The 15,509-nt window shown below is 36.1% G+C and overlaps 2 protein-coding genes across 2 annotated transcripts in view; both read right to left on the bottom strand.

Annotated features, from left to right (window-relative positions):
- The window catches only part of LOC143563454 (epoxide hydrolase 1-like), a 124,718-nt gene that overhangs the window by 56,725 nt on the left and 52,484 nt on the right, over positions 1-15,509 (bottom strand). The gene's annotated exons all lie outside the window — the stretch shown is intronic.
- Positions 1,680-7,758, bottom strand: LOC143563447 (condensin-2 complex subunit H2-like). The gene is made up of 10 exons (XM_077050985.1): positions 7,300-7,758; positions 7,112-7,211; positions 5,950-6,211; positions 5,421-5,865; positions 4,482-4,654; positions 4,251-4,409; positions 4,087-4,185; positions 3,900-3,995; positions 3,625-3,783; positions 1,680-2,155 (listed from the first exon to the last, which is right to left on the bottom strand). Exons 1-10 carry the CDS (start codon positions 7,496-7,498, stop codon positions 1,826-1,828), a joined length of 2,022 nt encoding a protein of 673 aa, XP_076907100.1. The 5' UTR covers positions 7,499-7,758; the 3' UTR covers positions 1,680-1,825.

The raw sequence follows: 15,509 nt of genomic DNA, 5'->3' as shown, positions 1-15,509 counted from the left end.
ACGTTAATTTAGGGTTAAGTTGCGAAGGGGAGGTGGGGTATATGGAGCCGTGTTTTGGTTAGGGGTGAAAATCATTAATACCCCTTAAAGTAACGAAAGTAACAACCGTTAGCTAACTGTTAGGCCCAAAAAAAAACAAAAAAACAAAAAAAGAACCACCACATGGCCCATATCTTCGAAAATGGCACCACGGGTTTGACACCTGCATTTTGGGTCTCACGACAGGGACCGTAATTGCAATTAACTCTTCTATTTAAAGTAAAAACATTTTTTCTTACAATTAAGTATATTTCAGTTATTTGTATAAAACATAAATGATATTAAGCTAATAATTTTAGTATGTATCTATTTCTTATGAGCTATATTACACCATAAATTGTACACTTTTATTAGTAAACAAAATTGAATATAATAAGTGATTAATTAATGTGACATGAGGTATTGCGAGTGAGGCGTTAAATGGTGGGGAAGGTGGGTGCATTTTGGGGTCGTGACCATATTAAATGGCCTTTGCGGCTGGACTTATTGCACCTGTCTCCTAGCTTACACCTTTCACGGGTAAGCTCAACACCATATCAACTGTCTACTCCAATGTGTTTCAAGATGCACGTATACAACATTATTAGAACATAATGACTGGAGATATAATCGAATGTATAAATAATCGTTATCCAAACGATTCTTAATCAAATACCGCGAAAGTCAATTTTTTTGATACGAATAATTCATATCTGACGAACCAATAAACAGACTCTAGAGGTGAGGAAAGAAAAATTTAAAAAATACAAAAACAAAAACAAAGCAAAATTAAGAGAAACATCGAAGTCAAGTTTTAAATAATTTTTAACAATGAAAAAAGAAAAAGAAAGACGAAACCCTACACTTCCTCAACTCCTAATGTCCAAGCTTGCACGGCTGCCGTTCTCAGTTGCTAGCTCCATATCCACATGGCCTAGTATCCTTTGGTGTAGTCCTACTAGAGCCATCCCTGAACCTAGCCCCAGTTCAACGAGCTGAAGATGCTCTTTGCGTGTTAGATACTGTGAATTAAAAAGAGTGAGATAAAGGTTAGAGCACCCACAACACAAGGTTTGTGGGTGCTCGTCCATCCTAGGTGGCAAGCAACAAACTAGCTTGCGACAAACCTTCACGTTGCGGAGGAAGCTTGTTGGTGAGGTGTGTTTGTGAATGTTTGGTGTTATGAAATAAAGTTAAGGTTTTTTAAAAAAGTTTGAAGTCTGATGTGACACTAATATGACAGTTTATGGATGTCCAGCACTATAGATACTCTTACAAAACATAAATGCGTAAAAGCATAAGATAAATGTTTTTTTATTAAACATCCTTTGAGGGCATAAATGTTACTACCATATATTCAAACATTAAAAAGAGTATTTTGAACTAAGAAAGGGAAAATTAGCTCCCAAAATTTGTTATTTGATGGATATGAATAATGATATAAGAGTATCATGAGAGACCCCTATTTATTTAGCATTGTAATCACGAAAGGAACTTTTTATGGTTTTTCATTTAAAAATGATTTTATAGAGTTCAAATTTTGTATCAAGTAGATACTAAAATGAAAACAATATTTATTTCATTCATGTTCCATGTAAGTATTGATGATTGCTTTTTTATCTTCCCTCTAAACAATGAAAAGTAAGATGAAGCTGAATAAAAGTTTAAATAAGTTACAACTAAATATGTTTACAAGATAGGAAAAGGAAATCTAAATTGATTTAAAATACTTGTTACAAGCCTACCTCTTGTCATACACAATGTCAAACACAATCAATACAAAATGTTCCCACTAGTAGTAACATCATCACCCTGCAGAATTCAAGCCATCAGGGTCAACCAGTCTTGACCTGCGTCTCCGCTTGCCTTCTGGGGTGCACTTAGATCCAACATGTCCTAGCTTTACAGACATCTGAGACGATGATGACGGCGATGATGATGGTGAACCGGTGGATAACCCGTGGTTCTCTTTTCCTCTTTGCAATTGAGCCTTGGGTCTTTTATTGGCTGATTTAATCTGCACTTCTGCTCTCTTTTTGTTGCTAAGAAGACGAACACGAAACGGTTTTTTAGCAGTGTAACAAACAAGTTCACCACCGGTCCCACTTTTAATCAGCTCAACATTTCCGTTATTCACCTGATACAATGTAGTCAGAGTTACTATTTCAACATTTTAAATTGTTAGTAGGGGGATAAACAAGCCAAGTTGCACGTGAGCTATTTGAGATTGGCTCGCAAAAATCTCGAATCAAGCAGAGCTTAAACAAGCGCGAGCCAAAAATAAGCTTGTCAATAGACGAACCTAGGCCAGGCCTTCACTTATCAAGCTTAAATTGGCACGCAAGCCTATTATTTATACAATAATAATAATAATAATAATTATTATTATATATGTTTTTATAAGATAAATAATATTTACAGCTATAATATCTATTAGGAAATAAAAAAAATTTAACAGCATCTATAGGAAATAGGATTTGGATCAAATACAAATGAAATTAACGTGCTAAACATTAGAATCAAGTAGAGTAATTTTATACTCCCTCCGTCCCATTAAAAGTGTCCACGTTCTCTTTTTTATTTGTCCCATTACAAATGTCCACTTTCAAAATTTATTAGCCAATTTCCAAATTTACCCTTAAACACACACAACTAACATTAATAAACAATATTGATGGACTCACTTTCCAAGGGCATTATTGTCATTTGGTAAGCAAGATAAACAATAATTTAATATACCTTAAACTTTGTGTTTTTCAAACTAAGACACTTTGACCGGGACGGAGGGAGTATACAAATAGAGTACTTATGTAATTACATCATACAATAATTACATAATTAAATAATTACTCTACTTGTATATATAATTACTCTACTTGATTCTCACGTTTAGCACGCTAATTTCATTTGTACGTTAAATTTCCCCATAGGAAATAAATGAAAAATGTATACAAATTAATTAATATATAATGAACAGGCAGAGTCCAAGTTAAGTTCAAACTTGAAAAATAACTCGTGAGACGAGCTGGAGTTTTAGAAATAGAGCTCGAAATGATTCTCTTAAGTTAAACAACCAAAGCTAAGCCAAGCCCAAGAGCTTGAGCTAACCCGAGTCTAAGAGCTCGAGCCTAGCCAAGCTTGGGCTCGACTTAGCTCGCTTGGACCTCTATATAAAAAGATAACTTGACACATCTAATTATGAACGTGTCAATTCAATACATGTTTATATCTCTAATTCACCAAATAGATATAAAAGGTAACCGGTCAAAAATGATGAAAGACGTTTAAAATGTTGTTTCGAAAGCAAAAAAGCAAACCACATACTACACGAAATAGATGTAAACTTTACCAGTAAGATCACGAATAAATTGCTAGTCGCTTTTTAATTTCCACCTAAATTTAAGTTGGTTATTAAATTTAGAAGCCATGTAAAACTTGTTTTTTTCATGCATTTTACCCTAGTTTTAATGCATACAATCTCCTAAGTTGTTTTACTCACAATCAAGTTACAACTATACAAAAATAGTCATAATAATCACAACGAATACATTAACTATTTGTAGAAAATGTAAAAAGGTAAACAAATTTTGAAAATCATAAACATACCAGCTGTAAAAGTGCAGAAAACGTGCGAGCCACGTCATGTTTTTCTTGACCTTCGACAACATCAGTGAAAGATAAGGAATTATTGGCATCTGATTTTAGTGAAAGCTTGTCCAAAGTGCGTTGACCATATTCATGAATGTCAAATGGTGGTCGTGCATCCTGTTATATGATAAATTCATTCATAAAATATAACCAAAAAGCTTTTATGTCACATTAACTTCTGGTATGTAACAAAAACTAAAAATGTAAAATATAAATAAAATAAATTAACCCACTTGTTCTTCCATAGTTTTCTCAATTCTCTGTTTCCAATTTGAAACCCTAGCTGCCAATGCACTCTGTTTCTCAGTCTCAGCAATAAGCAAAGAATCCTGAATTTTAAAAGGTATGTAATATTTATATATTAATGAATCTCTGAAAAAAAATATAAAATGCCAAAAAAAACATCCTTAACGGCCTCACCAGATGAGAACGACACAAATCTTCAAGATTCACATGTGAATTCGGGTCTTCATGCTCAAATGGTTCCTTATTGTCAAATTCAGTGGCTTCATCAACGTTCTGCAAAATTATAATCATTAAGTAAATGTATCATACAATATTATAAAAACGCGACACAAGCTAACCTTTTTAGGGTCAAAATGGTCTTCATTCATGTCTGGCATATCAAAATCATCTGGCACAAAATCAGCAGCCCCATTATCATACTCATCATCTTCACTGTTTTTATTACTATCAAACGCGTCAACATTTTCCTGATCTCCTAATACAAGTGATCGTCGAAGCTACAAAATAAAGTTAACAGTTACATCGACACCGTATAAAAAGTAACTATTTATAAATTTCTAGAAACACACCTTTTCGTATAATGGTGGAGACTTTGATTCTGGATCGCTATTAACATTGTTATGTGCCTCCCATATTTCTTGGAGATCTGCACTGATCGGACCATGCAGTTTTGCAAGTGGAAATTCTTCGGTTATAGAAACTTTGGTGCTCGGTTTTGGCCAACTTTTTCGGAATGCTTTAACTGAATCAAGTAAACTAATTAAGTGGATATTAACTAAGGTAATATCACTAATATAAGTGGCAAATTCAATAGAGTTATGTTTTAACTTAAAAGGAAATATAGTGTATATATAAAGCATGAAACCTCAAGAATGAGTTTCTTTTTGAAAAATTATTATAGAAAAAGATATGGTTTGGGAATGATATCTGACACTAGGAGCGTAAACAAGCCAAATCACTCGTAAGTTATTTGAGATTGACTCCTTAAAAGCTCAAATTGAGCCACGCTTAAACAAGCTTGAGCCAAAAAAATAAGCTTGTTTGTCAAACTAGATTGAGCTTCACTTATCGATCTTGAGCTGACTGGCGAGCCTAAATGAGCCTTTCTTTTTAGTGTATTGAATATATACTTATATAATACATATTACTTAAAATGGAATTATTATACAATTAACTAAATATCATGTAATATGTTATAAAGATTGTAATTATGAATATATTTAGATAAATCCTTACAAATGTACATAAATTTAATTAATAAATAATAAACAAGCCACGCTCGAATTTATACAAGTTCAGGCTCGACTCGGCTCAACATTCCTGGACACACTATAAATTATAGAAAGATTCAAATTCTATAAAAAAGTGATCCAAGTAAAGACTCAGTCTGACTCGTTACACATTTGACTAATTTAGACACGTTAACCAATACACAAGACCGAACAATGCATGAACCTCTAGCTAATACCATAATTTATGGAAAATTTAATCAAAGAAAACAAGATAACCTTTTTTGAACGGCTTTACTTTCAACTTTCCCGGTTCATGAGGATTTAAAGGTTTCCACGGATCATCATCTTCATCTGAATCATCAAATGGCTCAGGTTGTGAAAACCCATCATCCATGTCAAAATCATGGTCCATATTAACATCATGTGCCTTTGTATTATTGTCATTAGTTTCAAAGTGAATATTATCAGCAAATGGAGATTGAAGCGGATCATGATTTTGCGTCTTTCCAGCAGATAGTTTATGTTTGGAACCACCAGACCGTCTTGAAGGTGACATAAACGACTTGCGCGACTTAGAACCAACCGAATTACTTCCAACTTTAAAGCCACTTTTACTTTTGCTATATGTATCATTAGCTTTTGAACCCAAAAACTCATCAACTGCCACTGCATCACTCGCATCTAAAAGGACAAAATCCCTGTAAAGATCACTTGTCGCTAACTGCAACAAAAAATAACTTCTTTTTATAAAAAATGAGAATGAATTTCTTTAAAAGGAAAAACATAGTTTTACATTTTAACATACCAAATAAGATTCTAACTCCCCGCTTTCTCCAGTAACATCTATGCAATCACCTTCAAGTACAACTAGGTTTGCAGGGGGCTTTACAAAAGCGGTTACAAGAGTATTTCTGTCATTTAAATAATCCAGCGAGTTCTTGGGATCAACTGGGATATCATCTAAGCCCCAAAAAGAATCATCTGACTCAACAGGAACCTTGACCGAACCTGAACCATTTTGTCCTTCTTCTTGGCCTGGTGAATTCTCGGGTTGATCAAGTTGCTGACTGATTCATATTTACATAACTAATCAGAAAGTGACTGCATAATTGTCCGCACAAATATATTATGAATATCAATCTTTTTTCCTAAAAGATTTACTTCAGTATCAATTTTAAAAAAGCAAACCTAGTTAGTAGTTTTGTACAACATTTAAAATGAGGGTAGGACAATCAGAACGGAAGGTGTAGTATTAAAACACAATCTTTGAACAGTTATAGCTATTTGCTTACATACAAGTAAAAGTAATTTGGTGTATTAATTGTGTAGTCTATATTTTACATGAATAACAGATTTTTTGGTAATATATCCTTAAAACATTCTTAAACTGATTAGTTAATAGTTATCAGTTGAAGCAAGCTAATAATATAAAAAAAAACAAAGTTTAGCAAAGAAACCTTGGACTGTGGCACATCTTGGAATTTTGAATAATAGGCGTCTCATAAATGAATTTTTTTAAAAAATATATGCAATAAATCTCTAAAAAAATTAGCAGACGTGAATCAATATCATGTTAATAAATTAAGTACTCCGCACAAACCACCCTGAAATCAATATTTTGTTAAATCTAAGAGCTAAAAACTAACGCAAACCTCATTTAGAAAACCCGACCCTTAATCACGTACTAATAAATATTTTGTTGGGCCTAACACCTAATAAGCTAGCACTCATCTCCTTAAGAAAATTGGACTCTTAATATACAAACATGAAACATCAATGTGGCGGCTTTTACGCAGTTTCAAATGACAAAAATAGAAATAAATGGAAATGAACAACAAGCTTAAAGGGTGTGTGAGTAACACGCAGTCAACATTTTTAAGACAAATTATTAAAAAGTAACAAAATTAAACAATAAACAAAAAAGATTAAACTTTAATACTCATTATTAGTTAGAAAAACAAAATTACCTCTGTTGAGAAACAAACTCCAAAGCATGTAACACTAAAGAATACAAATACTCAACTTTCTTACTGTACACTTGAACTGACCCTTGAAGCAGCAAAGCAGCTACAAACAATTACAACAAACACACAATTGTTATTAAAAAAAACCCTAAAACCAAAAAGTCAACAACTTTTAAATTAAAACCACAAACCTTCAGCAAAGTTGACCGAAAGTTGACCATCATCTTGACCACCAACAATCTCACCGGAACAGATCTTGAGTAGATACTCTTGAAGGTTATTCGCAAGGTCAACTTCCCAGTTTGACTGCAGATCACGGTGGGCCTGTACGGTGTGAAACTTGCCGCCGCCGGCGTCGGAAGTGGTGGCTTCTTTATCGTTCTTTGTCATTTGCTCCAGATCCGGTGACCCATTACGGTGGTGAGCAAACCCTAGATCTTCAAATTGTGAAATTGGACAAAACCCAGAAAAATTAAGGTGAAATTAAGCAACCCCAGATCTTCAATTTTTCAAAATTGTGAAGAATAAGATGAAATGGATGAAGAAATTGAGAACTCTGTGTGTGTGTGTGGAGGGAGAAGAAATGAAGAAATTCAAAATGTTTTGGATTCCCGCTCTGGTTATTGAATTGTGTTTATGAAGAATGTGATATTATTGGCCCATGTAATGTGTTGTGTTCTTCAAGAGCCCAATAAAATAAGGCGTATCATACTCGGGTAGGGACCGAACAATACTGTACCGCTATCGAAAACTGAAACAGGTACCCGAGCGGTAAAATAAGGTAGAAGTTTATTCAGTTGGTAAAACATGAGAGTTGGTGAATACTCGACGCGAATTCAGTCAGGTTTGATTACGTTTGTAGGATACCGGAACTAAAGCAAAGGATAACAGAAAATTTACATATTTAAAGAAAAATAAACTATAAAACAATCAACACATTAGAAAAAACAAACAAAGTAATTAAAAATGATTCAGCAACGCTAGGATCTCATTTCTCCTTTATATGAAAGTAAAGTGTTAAAATTGTTTTTGAGGTTAGTCAATAATGCGAATTTCATCTAAAAGGTTGATTTTGTATGTATGGACAATCGAGGTTTTCCACTTCTTGTTAATTACGTTCAAATCGTTAACTCGGTTTATTTTATATCGTTAAATGAGGGGTATCTTTGTCTTTTTAGTTTATTTCTTATTATTCACTTTTAATCATTGATACCCAAAAGAAAAAAAAACATAAAAAAAATTAAATATACCTATCTACTAAGATCTACAGCCCTGCCCTGTTTGTTTTTGCCTCTTTTCTTTGAATAGAGGAAAACGTCTGATTCGGTCAGACGTAATCAGACGTGGGTCTGTTTGTTTTTTTTCTAGCATTAAGAGGTTCAGCGTCTTAATAGCATCTGAACCAGTAAGAGCTTTTAGTGGGTCTGAAAACCTCTTAACCCAAAAAAAAACATACATTTGTCTCCGGCCTCCATTAACTTCTAACCCGGAGACTAGGCTCCATCTCCGACGACTAGAGGTTCGTCTCTAGCCTCCACCTTTTAATGATTCAGATTTCAGACATTTTAACCACCTCTTAACATTCAGATGTGGTATTCAGATTCAGACTTAAATCTCTAAAAAAACAAACAGGGCCGTAATCTTCATCAACATCTTCTTCAAACTTCTTCAAAGTTCAAACACCCAAATCTATACCTTAATCAACTCAAATTTTTCTCCTTCATCAACCCAAATTCTTCCCTACTTCATCAAAAAACTCTCAAATTTCACCTTCATGACTCGCCCAATAACAATAGTTTTTTTCTAAAAACAAACACAAATTACTTTTGTAATGTTTTTAAAAACTTTATGCAAGAAAACAATTTTTTTAATATTTTTTAAAAAATAATTAAAAAATCTTTTAATAAAAAACAATCTATAGAAAAAATAATAAAAAAGACATTTTCTCTAAAAATATTTAAAAAAAAAAGTGTTTTAAAAACTAAGAACGTTTCTTTAAAATCAAATGAACAAATAGTAGTGGGGAATGATCAATTAAAAAGAAAGTTTTGTCTAAGAAGAGAGCTCGGCCTTATTATTTTATATCAATGGTTTAGATCAAATTGGCGAAAATAAAAAAGAAAAAGAAAGTATTTTATTGAAAACCACTTTTGTTGATTTTTTTTTCAAAGTCTTTCATTTTTTAAATATCCATGAATTTTTCATACGCCATTTTTTTTTCAATTTCAACATAAAATTGAGCAATAGAAAGTATTTTATAGAAAAACACTTTTGTTAATTTTTTATCAAAGTCCTTTAAATTTTAAACATACATGAATTTTTCATACGACATTTTTTTCTTTTCAGCATAAAATTGAGCACTTTTTATTTTTAATTTGATGATATTACTACTTAATAAAACTAAAAAAACAAAAAGTTGGGTTTTTTATGTTATACAACATTTTTGTACTAAATATTTTGTGTTTTATTTTCTTGGTTACATCTTTTGTGTTGGACATTTAGTATTAGTTTTTTATTATTATTAAAAGTTTTTATACATAATTTTGTGCTATTTTTATTGAACCTTTTGTTTTGAATTTTTTGTACTAAGTTTTTTGTGCTGGATTTTGTACATCTTTTGATGATTTTATATTTTTGTTTTGATATTAAAAACAACCAAACGATTTACAATGAAGTGGCAGGTAAGCGAACAACAAGTTGTGCCGCAACCCCCTTTTGGATAACAAACCCAATCCTACTAAAAACAAAGTTTCGGTTCTTATGGGCCGATAAGTTACTATCTACGACTTTCTGAACTCTATTCAAAATGTCCAGAACATACCTTTAGCGCTCGTTCGATCTTGGTTAGCTTGTTTATGCACCTAGATCTCGTGTAATAAGATCTAATACCAACTAACGTTTACTCTCTCTCGGGTCTTGCTCGTTTATGGTGTGTGTGTGTGTTTGGAGTGTGTTAGAGAATAAGATGGAAATGAAATGATGGTTTAGGGTTTTAGCTTGGTTTAGGGGATATTTATATCCCTTAAAGCCCATGGACCTAAGGCCCATTCTCATTTAACTCATCTCAATTAATCTAAGTCCATGATCCGTTCTTTACTCGATATTTATTAATTAATAACGCAAAATCACTAAACGTAACTTTCTTTATTCAACATTATAAATTTTAGGATGTTACAAGTCTTCCCTCCTTAAAGAGGTTTCGTCCCCGAAACCTAACTATTACATAAACAGACTAGGGTAAAACTTGCGCATCTCATCCTCGGCCTCCCAAGTAGCATCTGATCCCTTGCGGTGTTTCCATATCACTTTTACCAAAGGTATAATCTTGTGACGAAGCTGCTTCTCCTTGCGATCAACGATCTCTATCGGTTGCTCGATGTAGTTCAATTGTTCATCAACCTCAATGTCCATCAATGGCACGTGAGACGTGTCATCAGCTAGACACTTCCTCAGATGAGAAACATGGAAGGTTGAATGAATTCCTTCTAACTCGTCGGGTAAATCCAGTTTATAAGCTACTTCACCCACACGATATACAATCTTGAACGGTCCAATGTACCTCGGACTCAACTTTCCTCTTTTCCTAAAACGGATAATCCCCTTCCAAGGCGAGACCTTGAGCATCACATAGTCACCAACGTTAAACTCAATAGGTCTTCGCCGCTTATCTGCATAAGACTTTTGTCTCTCTTGAGCGGCTTTCATTCTTGCTTTGATCTGATCGAACTTTGAAGACGTTTCTTGAACCACTTCTAGGCTTCCCATTTCTTTCTGACCAATCTCTCCCCAACACACCGGGGTCCTACATCGTCTACCGTAAAGCATCTCAAACGGTGGCATACCAATACTTGAATGGTAACTGTTGTTATAGGAGAACTCTGCCAGATGCAGATGATCATCCCAACTTCCACCAAAATCTAAAACACAAGCACGTAGCATATCCTCAAGGGTTTGGATCGTCCTTTCAGACTGTCCATCGGTTTGAGGATGATACGCCGTACCGATGTTCAACCTCGTCCCCATAGCTTCATGGAATTTCTTCCAGAACCTCGAAGTAAACCGTGTATCTCTATCAGACACGATCGATAACGGTACTCCATGCTTAGTTACAACTTCTTTAATGAACAAGCTTGCTAACGTTTCTGACGAGATGGCCTCTCGTATGAGCAGAAAGTGAGCACTCTTGGTCAAACGGTCCACAATTACCCAGATGGTATCATGTTGCTTAGCTGTACGAGGTAGCTTAGTTATGAAATCCATGGTGATGTGTTCCCATTTCCACTCAGGTATATCTAGCGGTTGCATCTTCCGATAAAGCTTTTGGTGTTCGGCTTTGACTTGTAAGCAAGTTAAGCACTTACTAACATAATCCACTACATCATTCTTCATTCCTGGCCACCAGTAATCTCTTTTCAAGTCTTGGTACATCTTTGTAGCTCCAGGATGGATTGAGTACCTTGACTTATAAGCTTCATCTAAGATTCGACTTCTAAGATCACTATGGCGTGGGATCCACATACGGTCGAACCTAGTCTTAACTCCATGAGTGTTTTCCATCAACTCATCTTGCTGGCCATAAATCCTTTCTTTCTTTACTAACCCTTCATCTACTAACACCTCTGACTGCACCTTGATGATTTCTTCAAAAAGACTTGGGTTCATTGTCAACTTGTATGACTTCACTGTTGCAAGGACTTCCTCATTCTTACGACTTAACGCGTTAGCGACTACATTAGCTTTACCGGGATAGTACTTAATGTCGCAGTCATAATCCTTAATCAAATCCAACCATCTTCTCTGCCTCATGTTCAATTCTTTCTGCTCGAAGAAGTACTTTAAACTCTTATGATCTGTATAAATAGTACACTTAGTACCATACAGGTAATGCCTCCATATCTTTAAGGCATACACTACTGCCGCTAGCTCTAAATCATGCGTCGGATAAGTACTTTCGTGGACTTTCAACTGTCTAGACGCGTAAGCTATCACCTTCCCTCGTTGCATCAACACGCAACCTAGCCCTTGATGTGAGGCATCAGCACAAACAACTAAATCCTCGTCACCATCGGGTAGAGCAAGGATTGGAGCTTGCGTGAGTCTCTTCTTCAATTCCTCAAAGGCTTCTTCTTGAAACTTTCCCCAACTGAATAATGTCGACTTTCGGGTCATACCGATCAGCGGTGCGGCTATCTTGGAGAAACCTTCGATGAATCTCCTATAGTAGCCAGCTAACCCTAGGAAGCTTCGTATATCAGTCGGATTCTGCGGAGTCTTCCAATTCGTTATCGTTTCAATCTTTGCTGGGTCCACGGTAATCCCTTCAGGATTAATCACGTGACCTAAAAATTGCACTTCTCTTAACCAGAACGCGCACTTCGAAAACTTGGCATACAACTTCTCTTTCTTCAGAGTCTCCAATACCTCTCTCAGATGCTCAGCATGGTCAGACTCGTTCTTTGAATAAATCAATATATCGTCAATGAAGACGATAACCGACTTATCCAACATCGGCCGACACACCCTATTCATCATGTCCATAAATGCTGCAGGAGCATTTGTTAGACCGAATGACATTACGAGGAACTCGTAGTGTCCATACCGCGTTCGGAACGCTGTCTTAGGGATGTCTGCCTCCTTCACCTTCAGCTGATGGTAGCCTGATCTGAGATCTATTCGTGAGAACCAACTTGAACCTTGCAGTTGGTCAAACAGATCATCAATCCTTGGCAAAGGATATCTATTCTTTACCATAAGCTTATTCAACTCACAATAGTCTATGCACATTCTCATACTTCCATCCTTCTTTTTCACGAACAATACTGGTGCGCCCCACGGGGAAACACTTGGTTTTATGAAACCTTTGTCGAGGAGTTCCTGCAGTTGGGACATCAATTCTTTCATCTCGGACGGTGCTAGACGGTAAGGCGCTTTTGCGACAGGTTGGGCTCATGGTATTAAATCTATCTGAAATTCTATCTCTCGCTCCGGTGGCAACCTCGGAAGATCCTCAGGGAATACTTCTGGGTAGTCGCGCACAATAGGAACATCTTTCATTTCTTTCGTCTCGGCCGTAGCGTTGACGACATACGCCAGGTAGGCACAACACCCTCGCCTTAGCAAACCCTCGGCTTTTATCATCGAAATGACATTAAGCCCAGAACTTTCCTTATCACCATAAACCGTCACCGCACTACCATCCAAGGATTTTAACCTTATTATCCTACTCTTACATACTATCTGAGCCTCAAACTCAGACAACCAATCCATCCCCAAATCCACATCGAACCCTCCTAAGGTCATAACATACAAGGTAACAGGGAACTCATATCCCTCCAATTCTATCCTACAGTCCTTAACCATTTTCATTATTTTAACCGAATTGTCACTAGCGGTTTCTACTATAAGAGTCTCAGACACTCGGCAACATTTCATTTTAGCTAGTTTACTAAATGGTGTGGCTACGAAACTTTTGTTTGCGCCCGAATCAAATAATACAGTAGCGGAAACACCGTTCACTAGAAACGTACCTGTGACAACATCCGGAATCTGCTTGGCTTGTTCTTGGGTCAGCATGTAGGCTCTAGTTCTTGGCCTAGCTTGATCGGCATCCTTCCTTCCACTACCTCCAGCTTCACCCTCGGTACACTCCCTAGCAAAGTGACCTGTCTTACCACACTTGTAGCATGCAGGCTTAGAACTGCACACATGAGCATAATGACTGCCTTCCCACACTTGTAGCAAACATTCGACCCAACTCTACATTCTCCAGCATGCATATTTCCACACTTATGACATGTATCCGAACCTTTTCCCCACCTACACTCACCACTGTGTGCCTTGCCACAAGTCTTGCACGACCTGTTCTCCCAAACTCTCGGCTGCTTGTTCTTAGGGTTCCACATCTGGGTACCGGGTCGTTTAGCAGGAGCGACCCATTTCTTCTCTTTCTTCTCTTCTCCCACCACCACATCATCCGCAGCCAAGTCTGCATAGACCATTTCTGCGAGTTCGACAGCAAAATCGAAAGTAGCAGGTTTACTTGTCCTGACTAACATGCGGACTCTCTGTGGTAATCCCCTCACGTAACACTTGATTCTCTTAGCCATCGTATTCTAAAAGGGAAAACACAAACATCATCACTCAAGGAACTATTTAGTACAAGGATAGCAAGGCTAACAGGTAATAACAGTGGCCAGCTGTGACTAGCTGATCACGCTGCTTTCCGTGTCCTATACACTTCCCTTTATGAGTCTCTTTGTGCTGGTTCTACTTAAGCAGTTAGTCAAATCAAACAATCAATTATTCCTATCCCTGTCGTTCACATATCTTTTCTTTCTCATTAACGTATATCATTTAATCATACACTTTACCTTTACTGATCTTGCTTGAGCGACACATGGCATTCTTGAACTGGCATCTTCTTTCCTTTCTTACTTAAATCCCATTCTCTGTTCGAGTCTAAGCATGTAGGATGCTTAAATCTCTCGAACTTTGCTCTGATATCAACTTGTAAGGCCCCGTTACCGGTAGCCCTACTTTCGTGTTGGATTTACTCATAAACGCAGTTCTAAATATCAGAGTTAATTAAAACATTTGCGGAATATAAAAGCTTTCATAAAACATTTCATAACAAAACACGTCTTGTCTTAAAACATCATTTTGTCTTTCAAAATAAACGAAACATTAAACTTAAACGTCTTGAGTCTTCCGATGCCAGCCTCTTATTCAGTGCCACGTGTCTCCTCAAACGAGCTGCCTCATCCTACTCACCTGCGTGCATACTAAAAGTCAGCTACGCTGAGTGAGTTTTAGTTAATCATACACTATACAATACACATAAGCTTATATTCTTTCATTCATACTTTCATACTTTCATACTTTCTTTTGTATTAACTTACTTTCATATCTTACGTTATAAAGAGCATTACGCCCTACATTCCTCGAGTATTATTAGGGCTCGGTACCCTCCTTCCTCGAGTATTATTAGGGCTCGGTACCCTCCTTCCTCGAGTATTATTAGGGCTCGGTACCCTCTTTCCTGGAGTATTATTAGGGCTCGGTACCCTCTTTCCTCGAATATTAGTAGGGTTCGGTTCCCTAGTTCTCGAATATTAGTAGGGTTCGATTCCCTCTTCGTTACCATACAACCATACATCATACCTCGAGTATTATTAGGGCTCGGTACCCTTTTTGTAACCATACAACCATCATTTCCTTCTTTTATTAACTTTATCACGTTCATACACATAAGCATACATATCATACTTACCTTATACATAGCGTTCAACCTGACAGTACGTGCAATATCCGAAGATCGTTCACGTACCATCAAGCAATCATTCATACATTTCACATTATCCACATAAGGCATACACTTATCTCTTAGGATAAGCGTATTAAC

Source organism: Bidens hawaiensis, unplaced genomic scaffold (assembly GCF_021521415.1).
Source record: "Bidens hawaiensis isolate Kalapana, Puna unplaced genomic scaffold, B.hawaiensis_p1.1 tig00001179_1, whole genome shotgun sequence".
In the NCBI taxonomy this organism is placed as follows: Eukaryota; Viridiplantae; Streptophyta; class Magnoliopsida; order Asterales; family Asteraceae; genus Bidens; species Bidens hawaiensis.
Note: the sequence above shows the minus strand (reverse complement) of the source record. Positions and strands in the feature narration are given on the sequence as shown.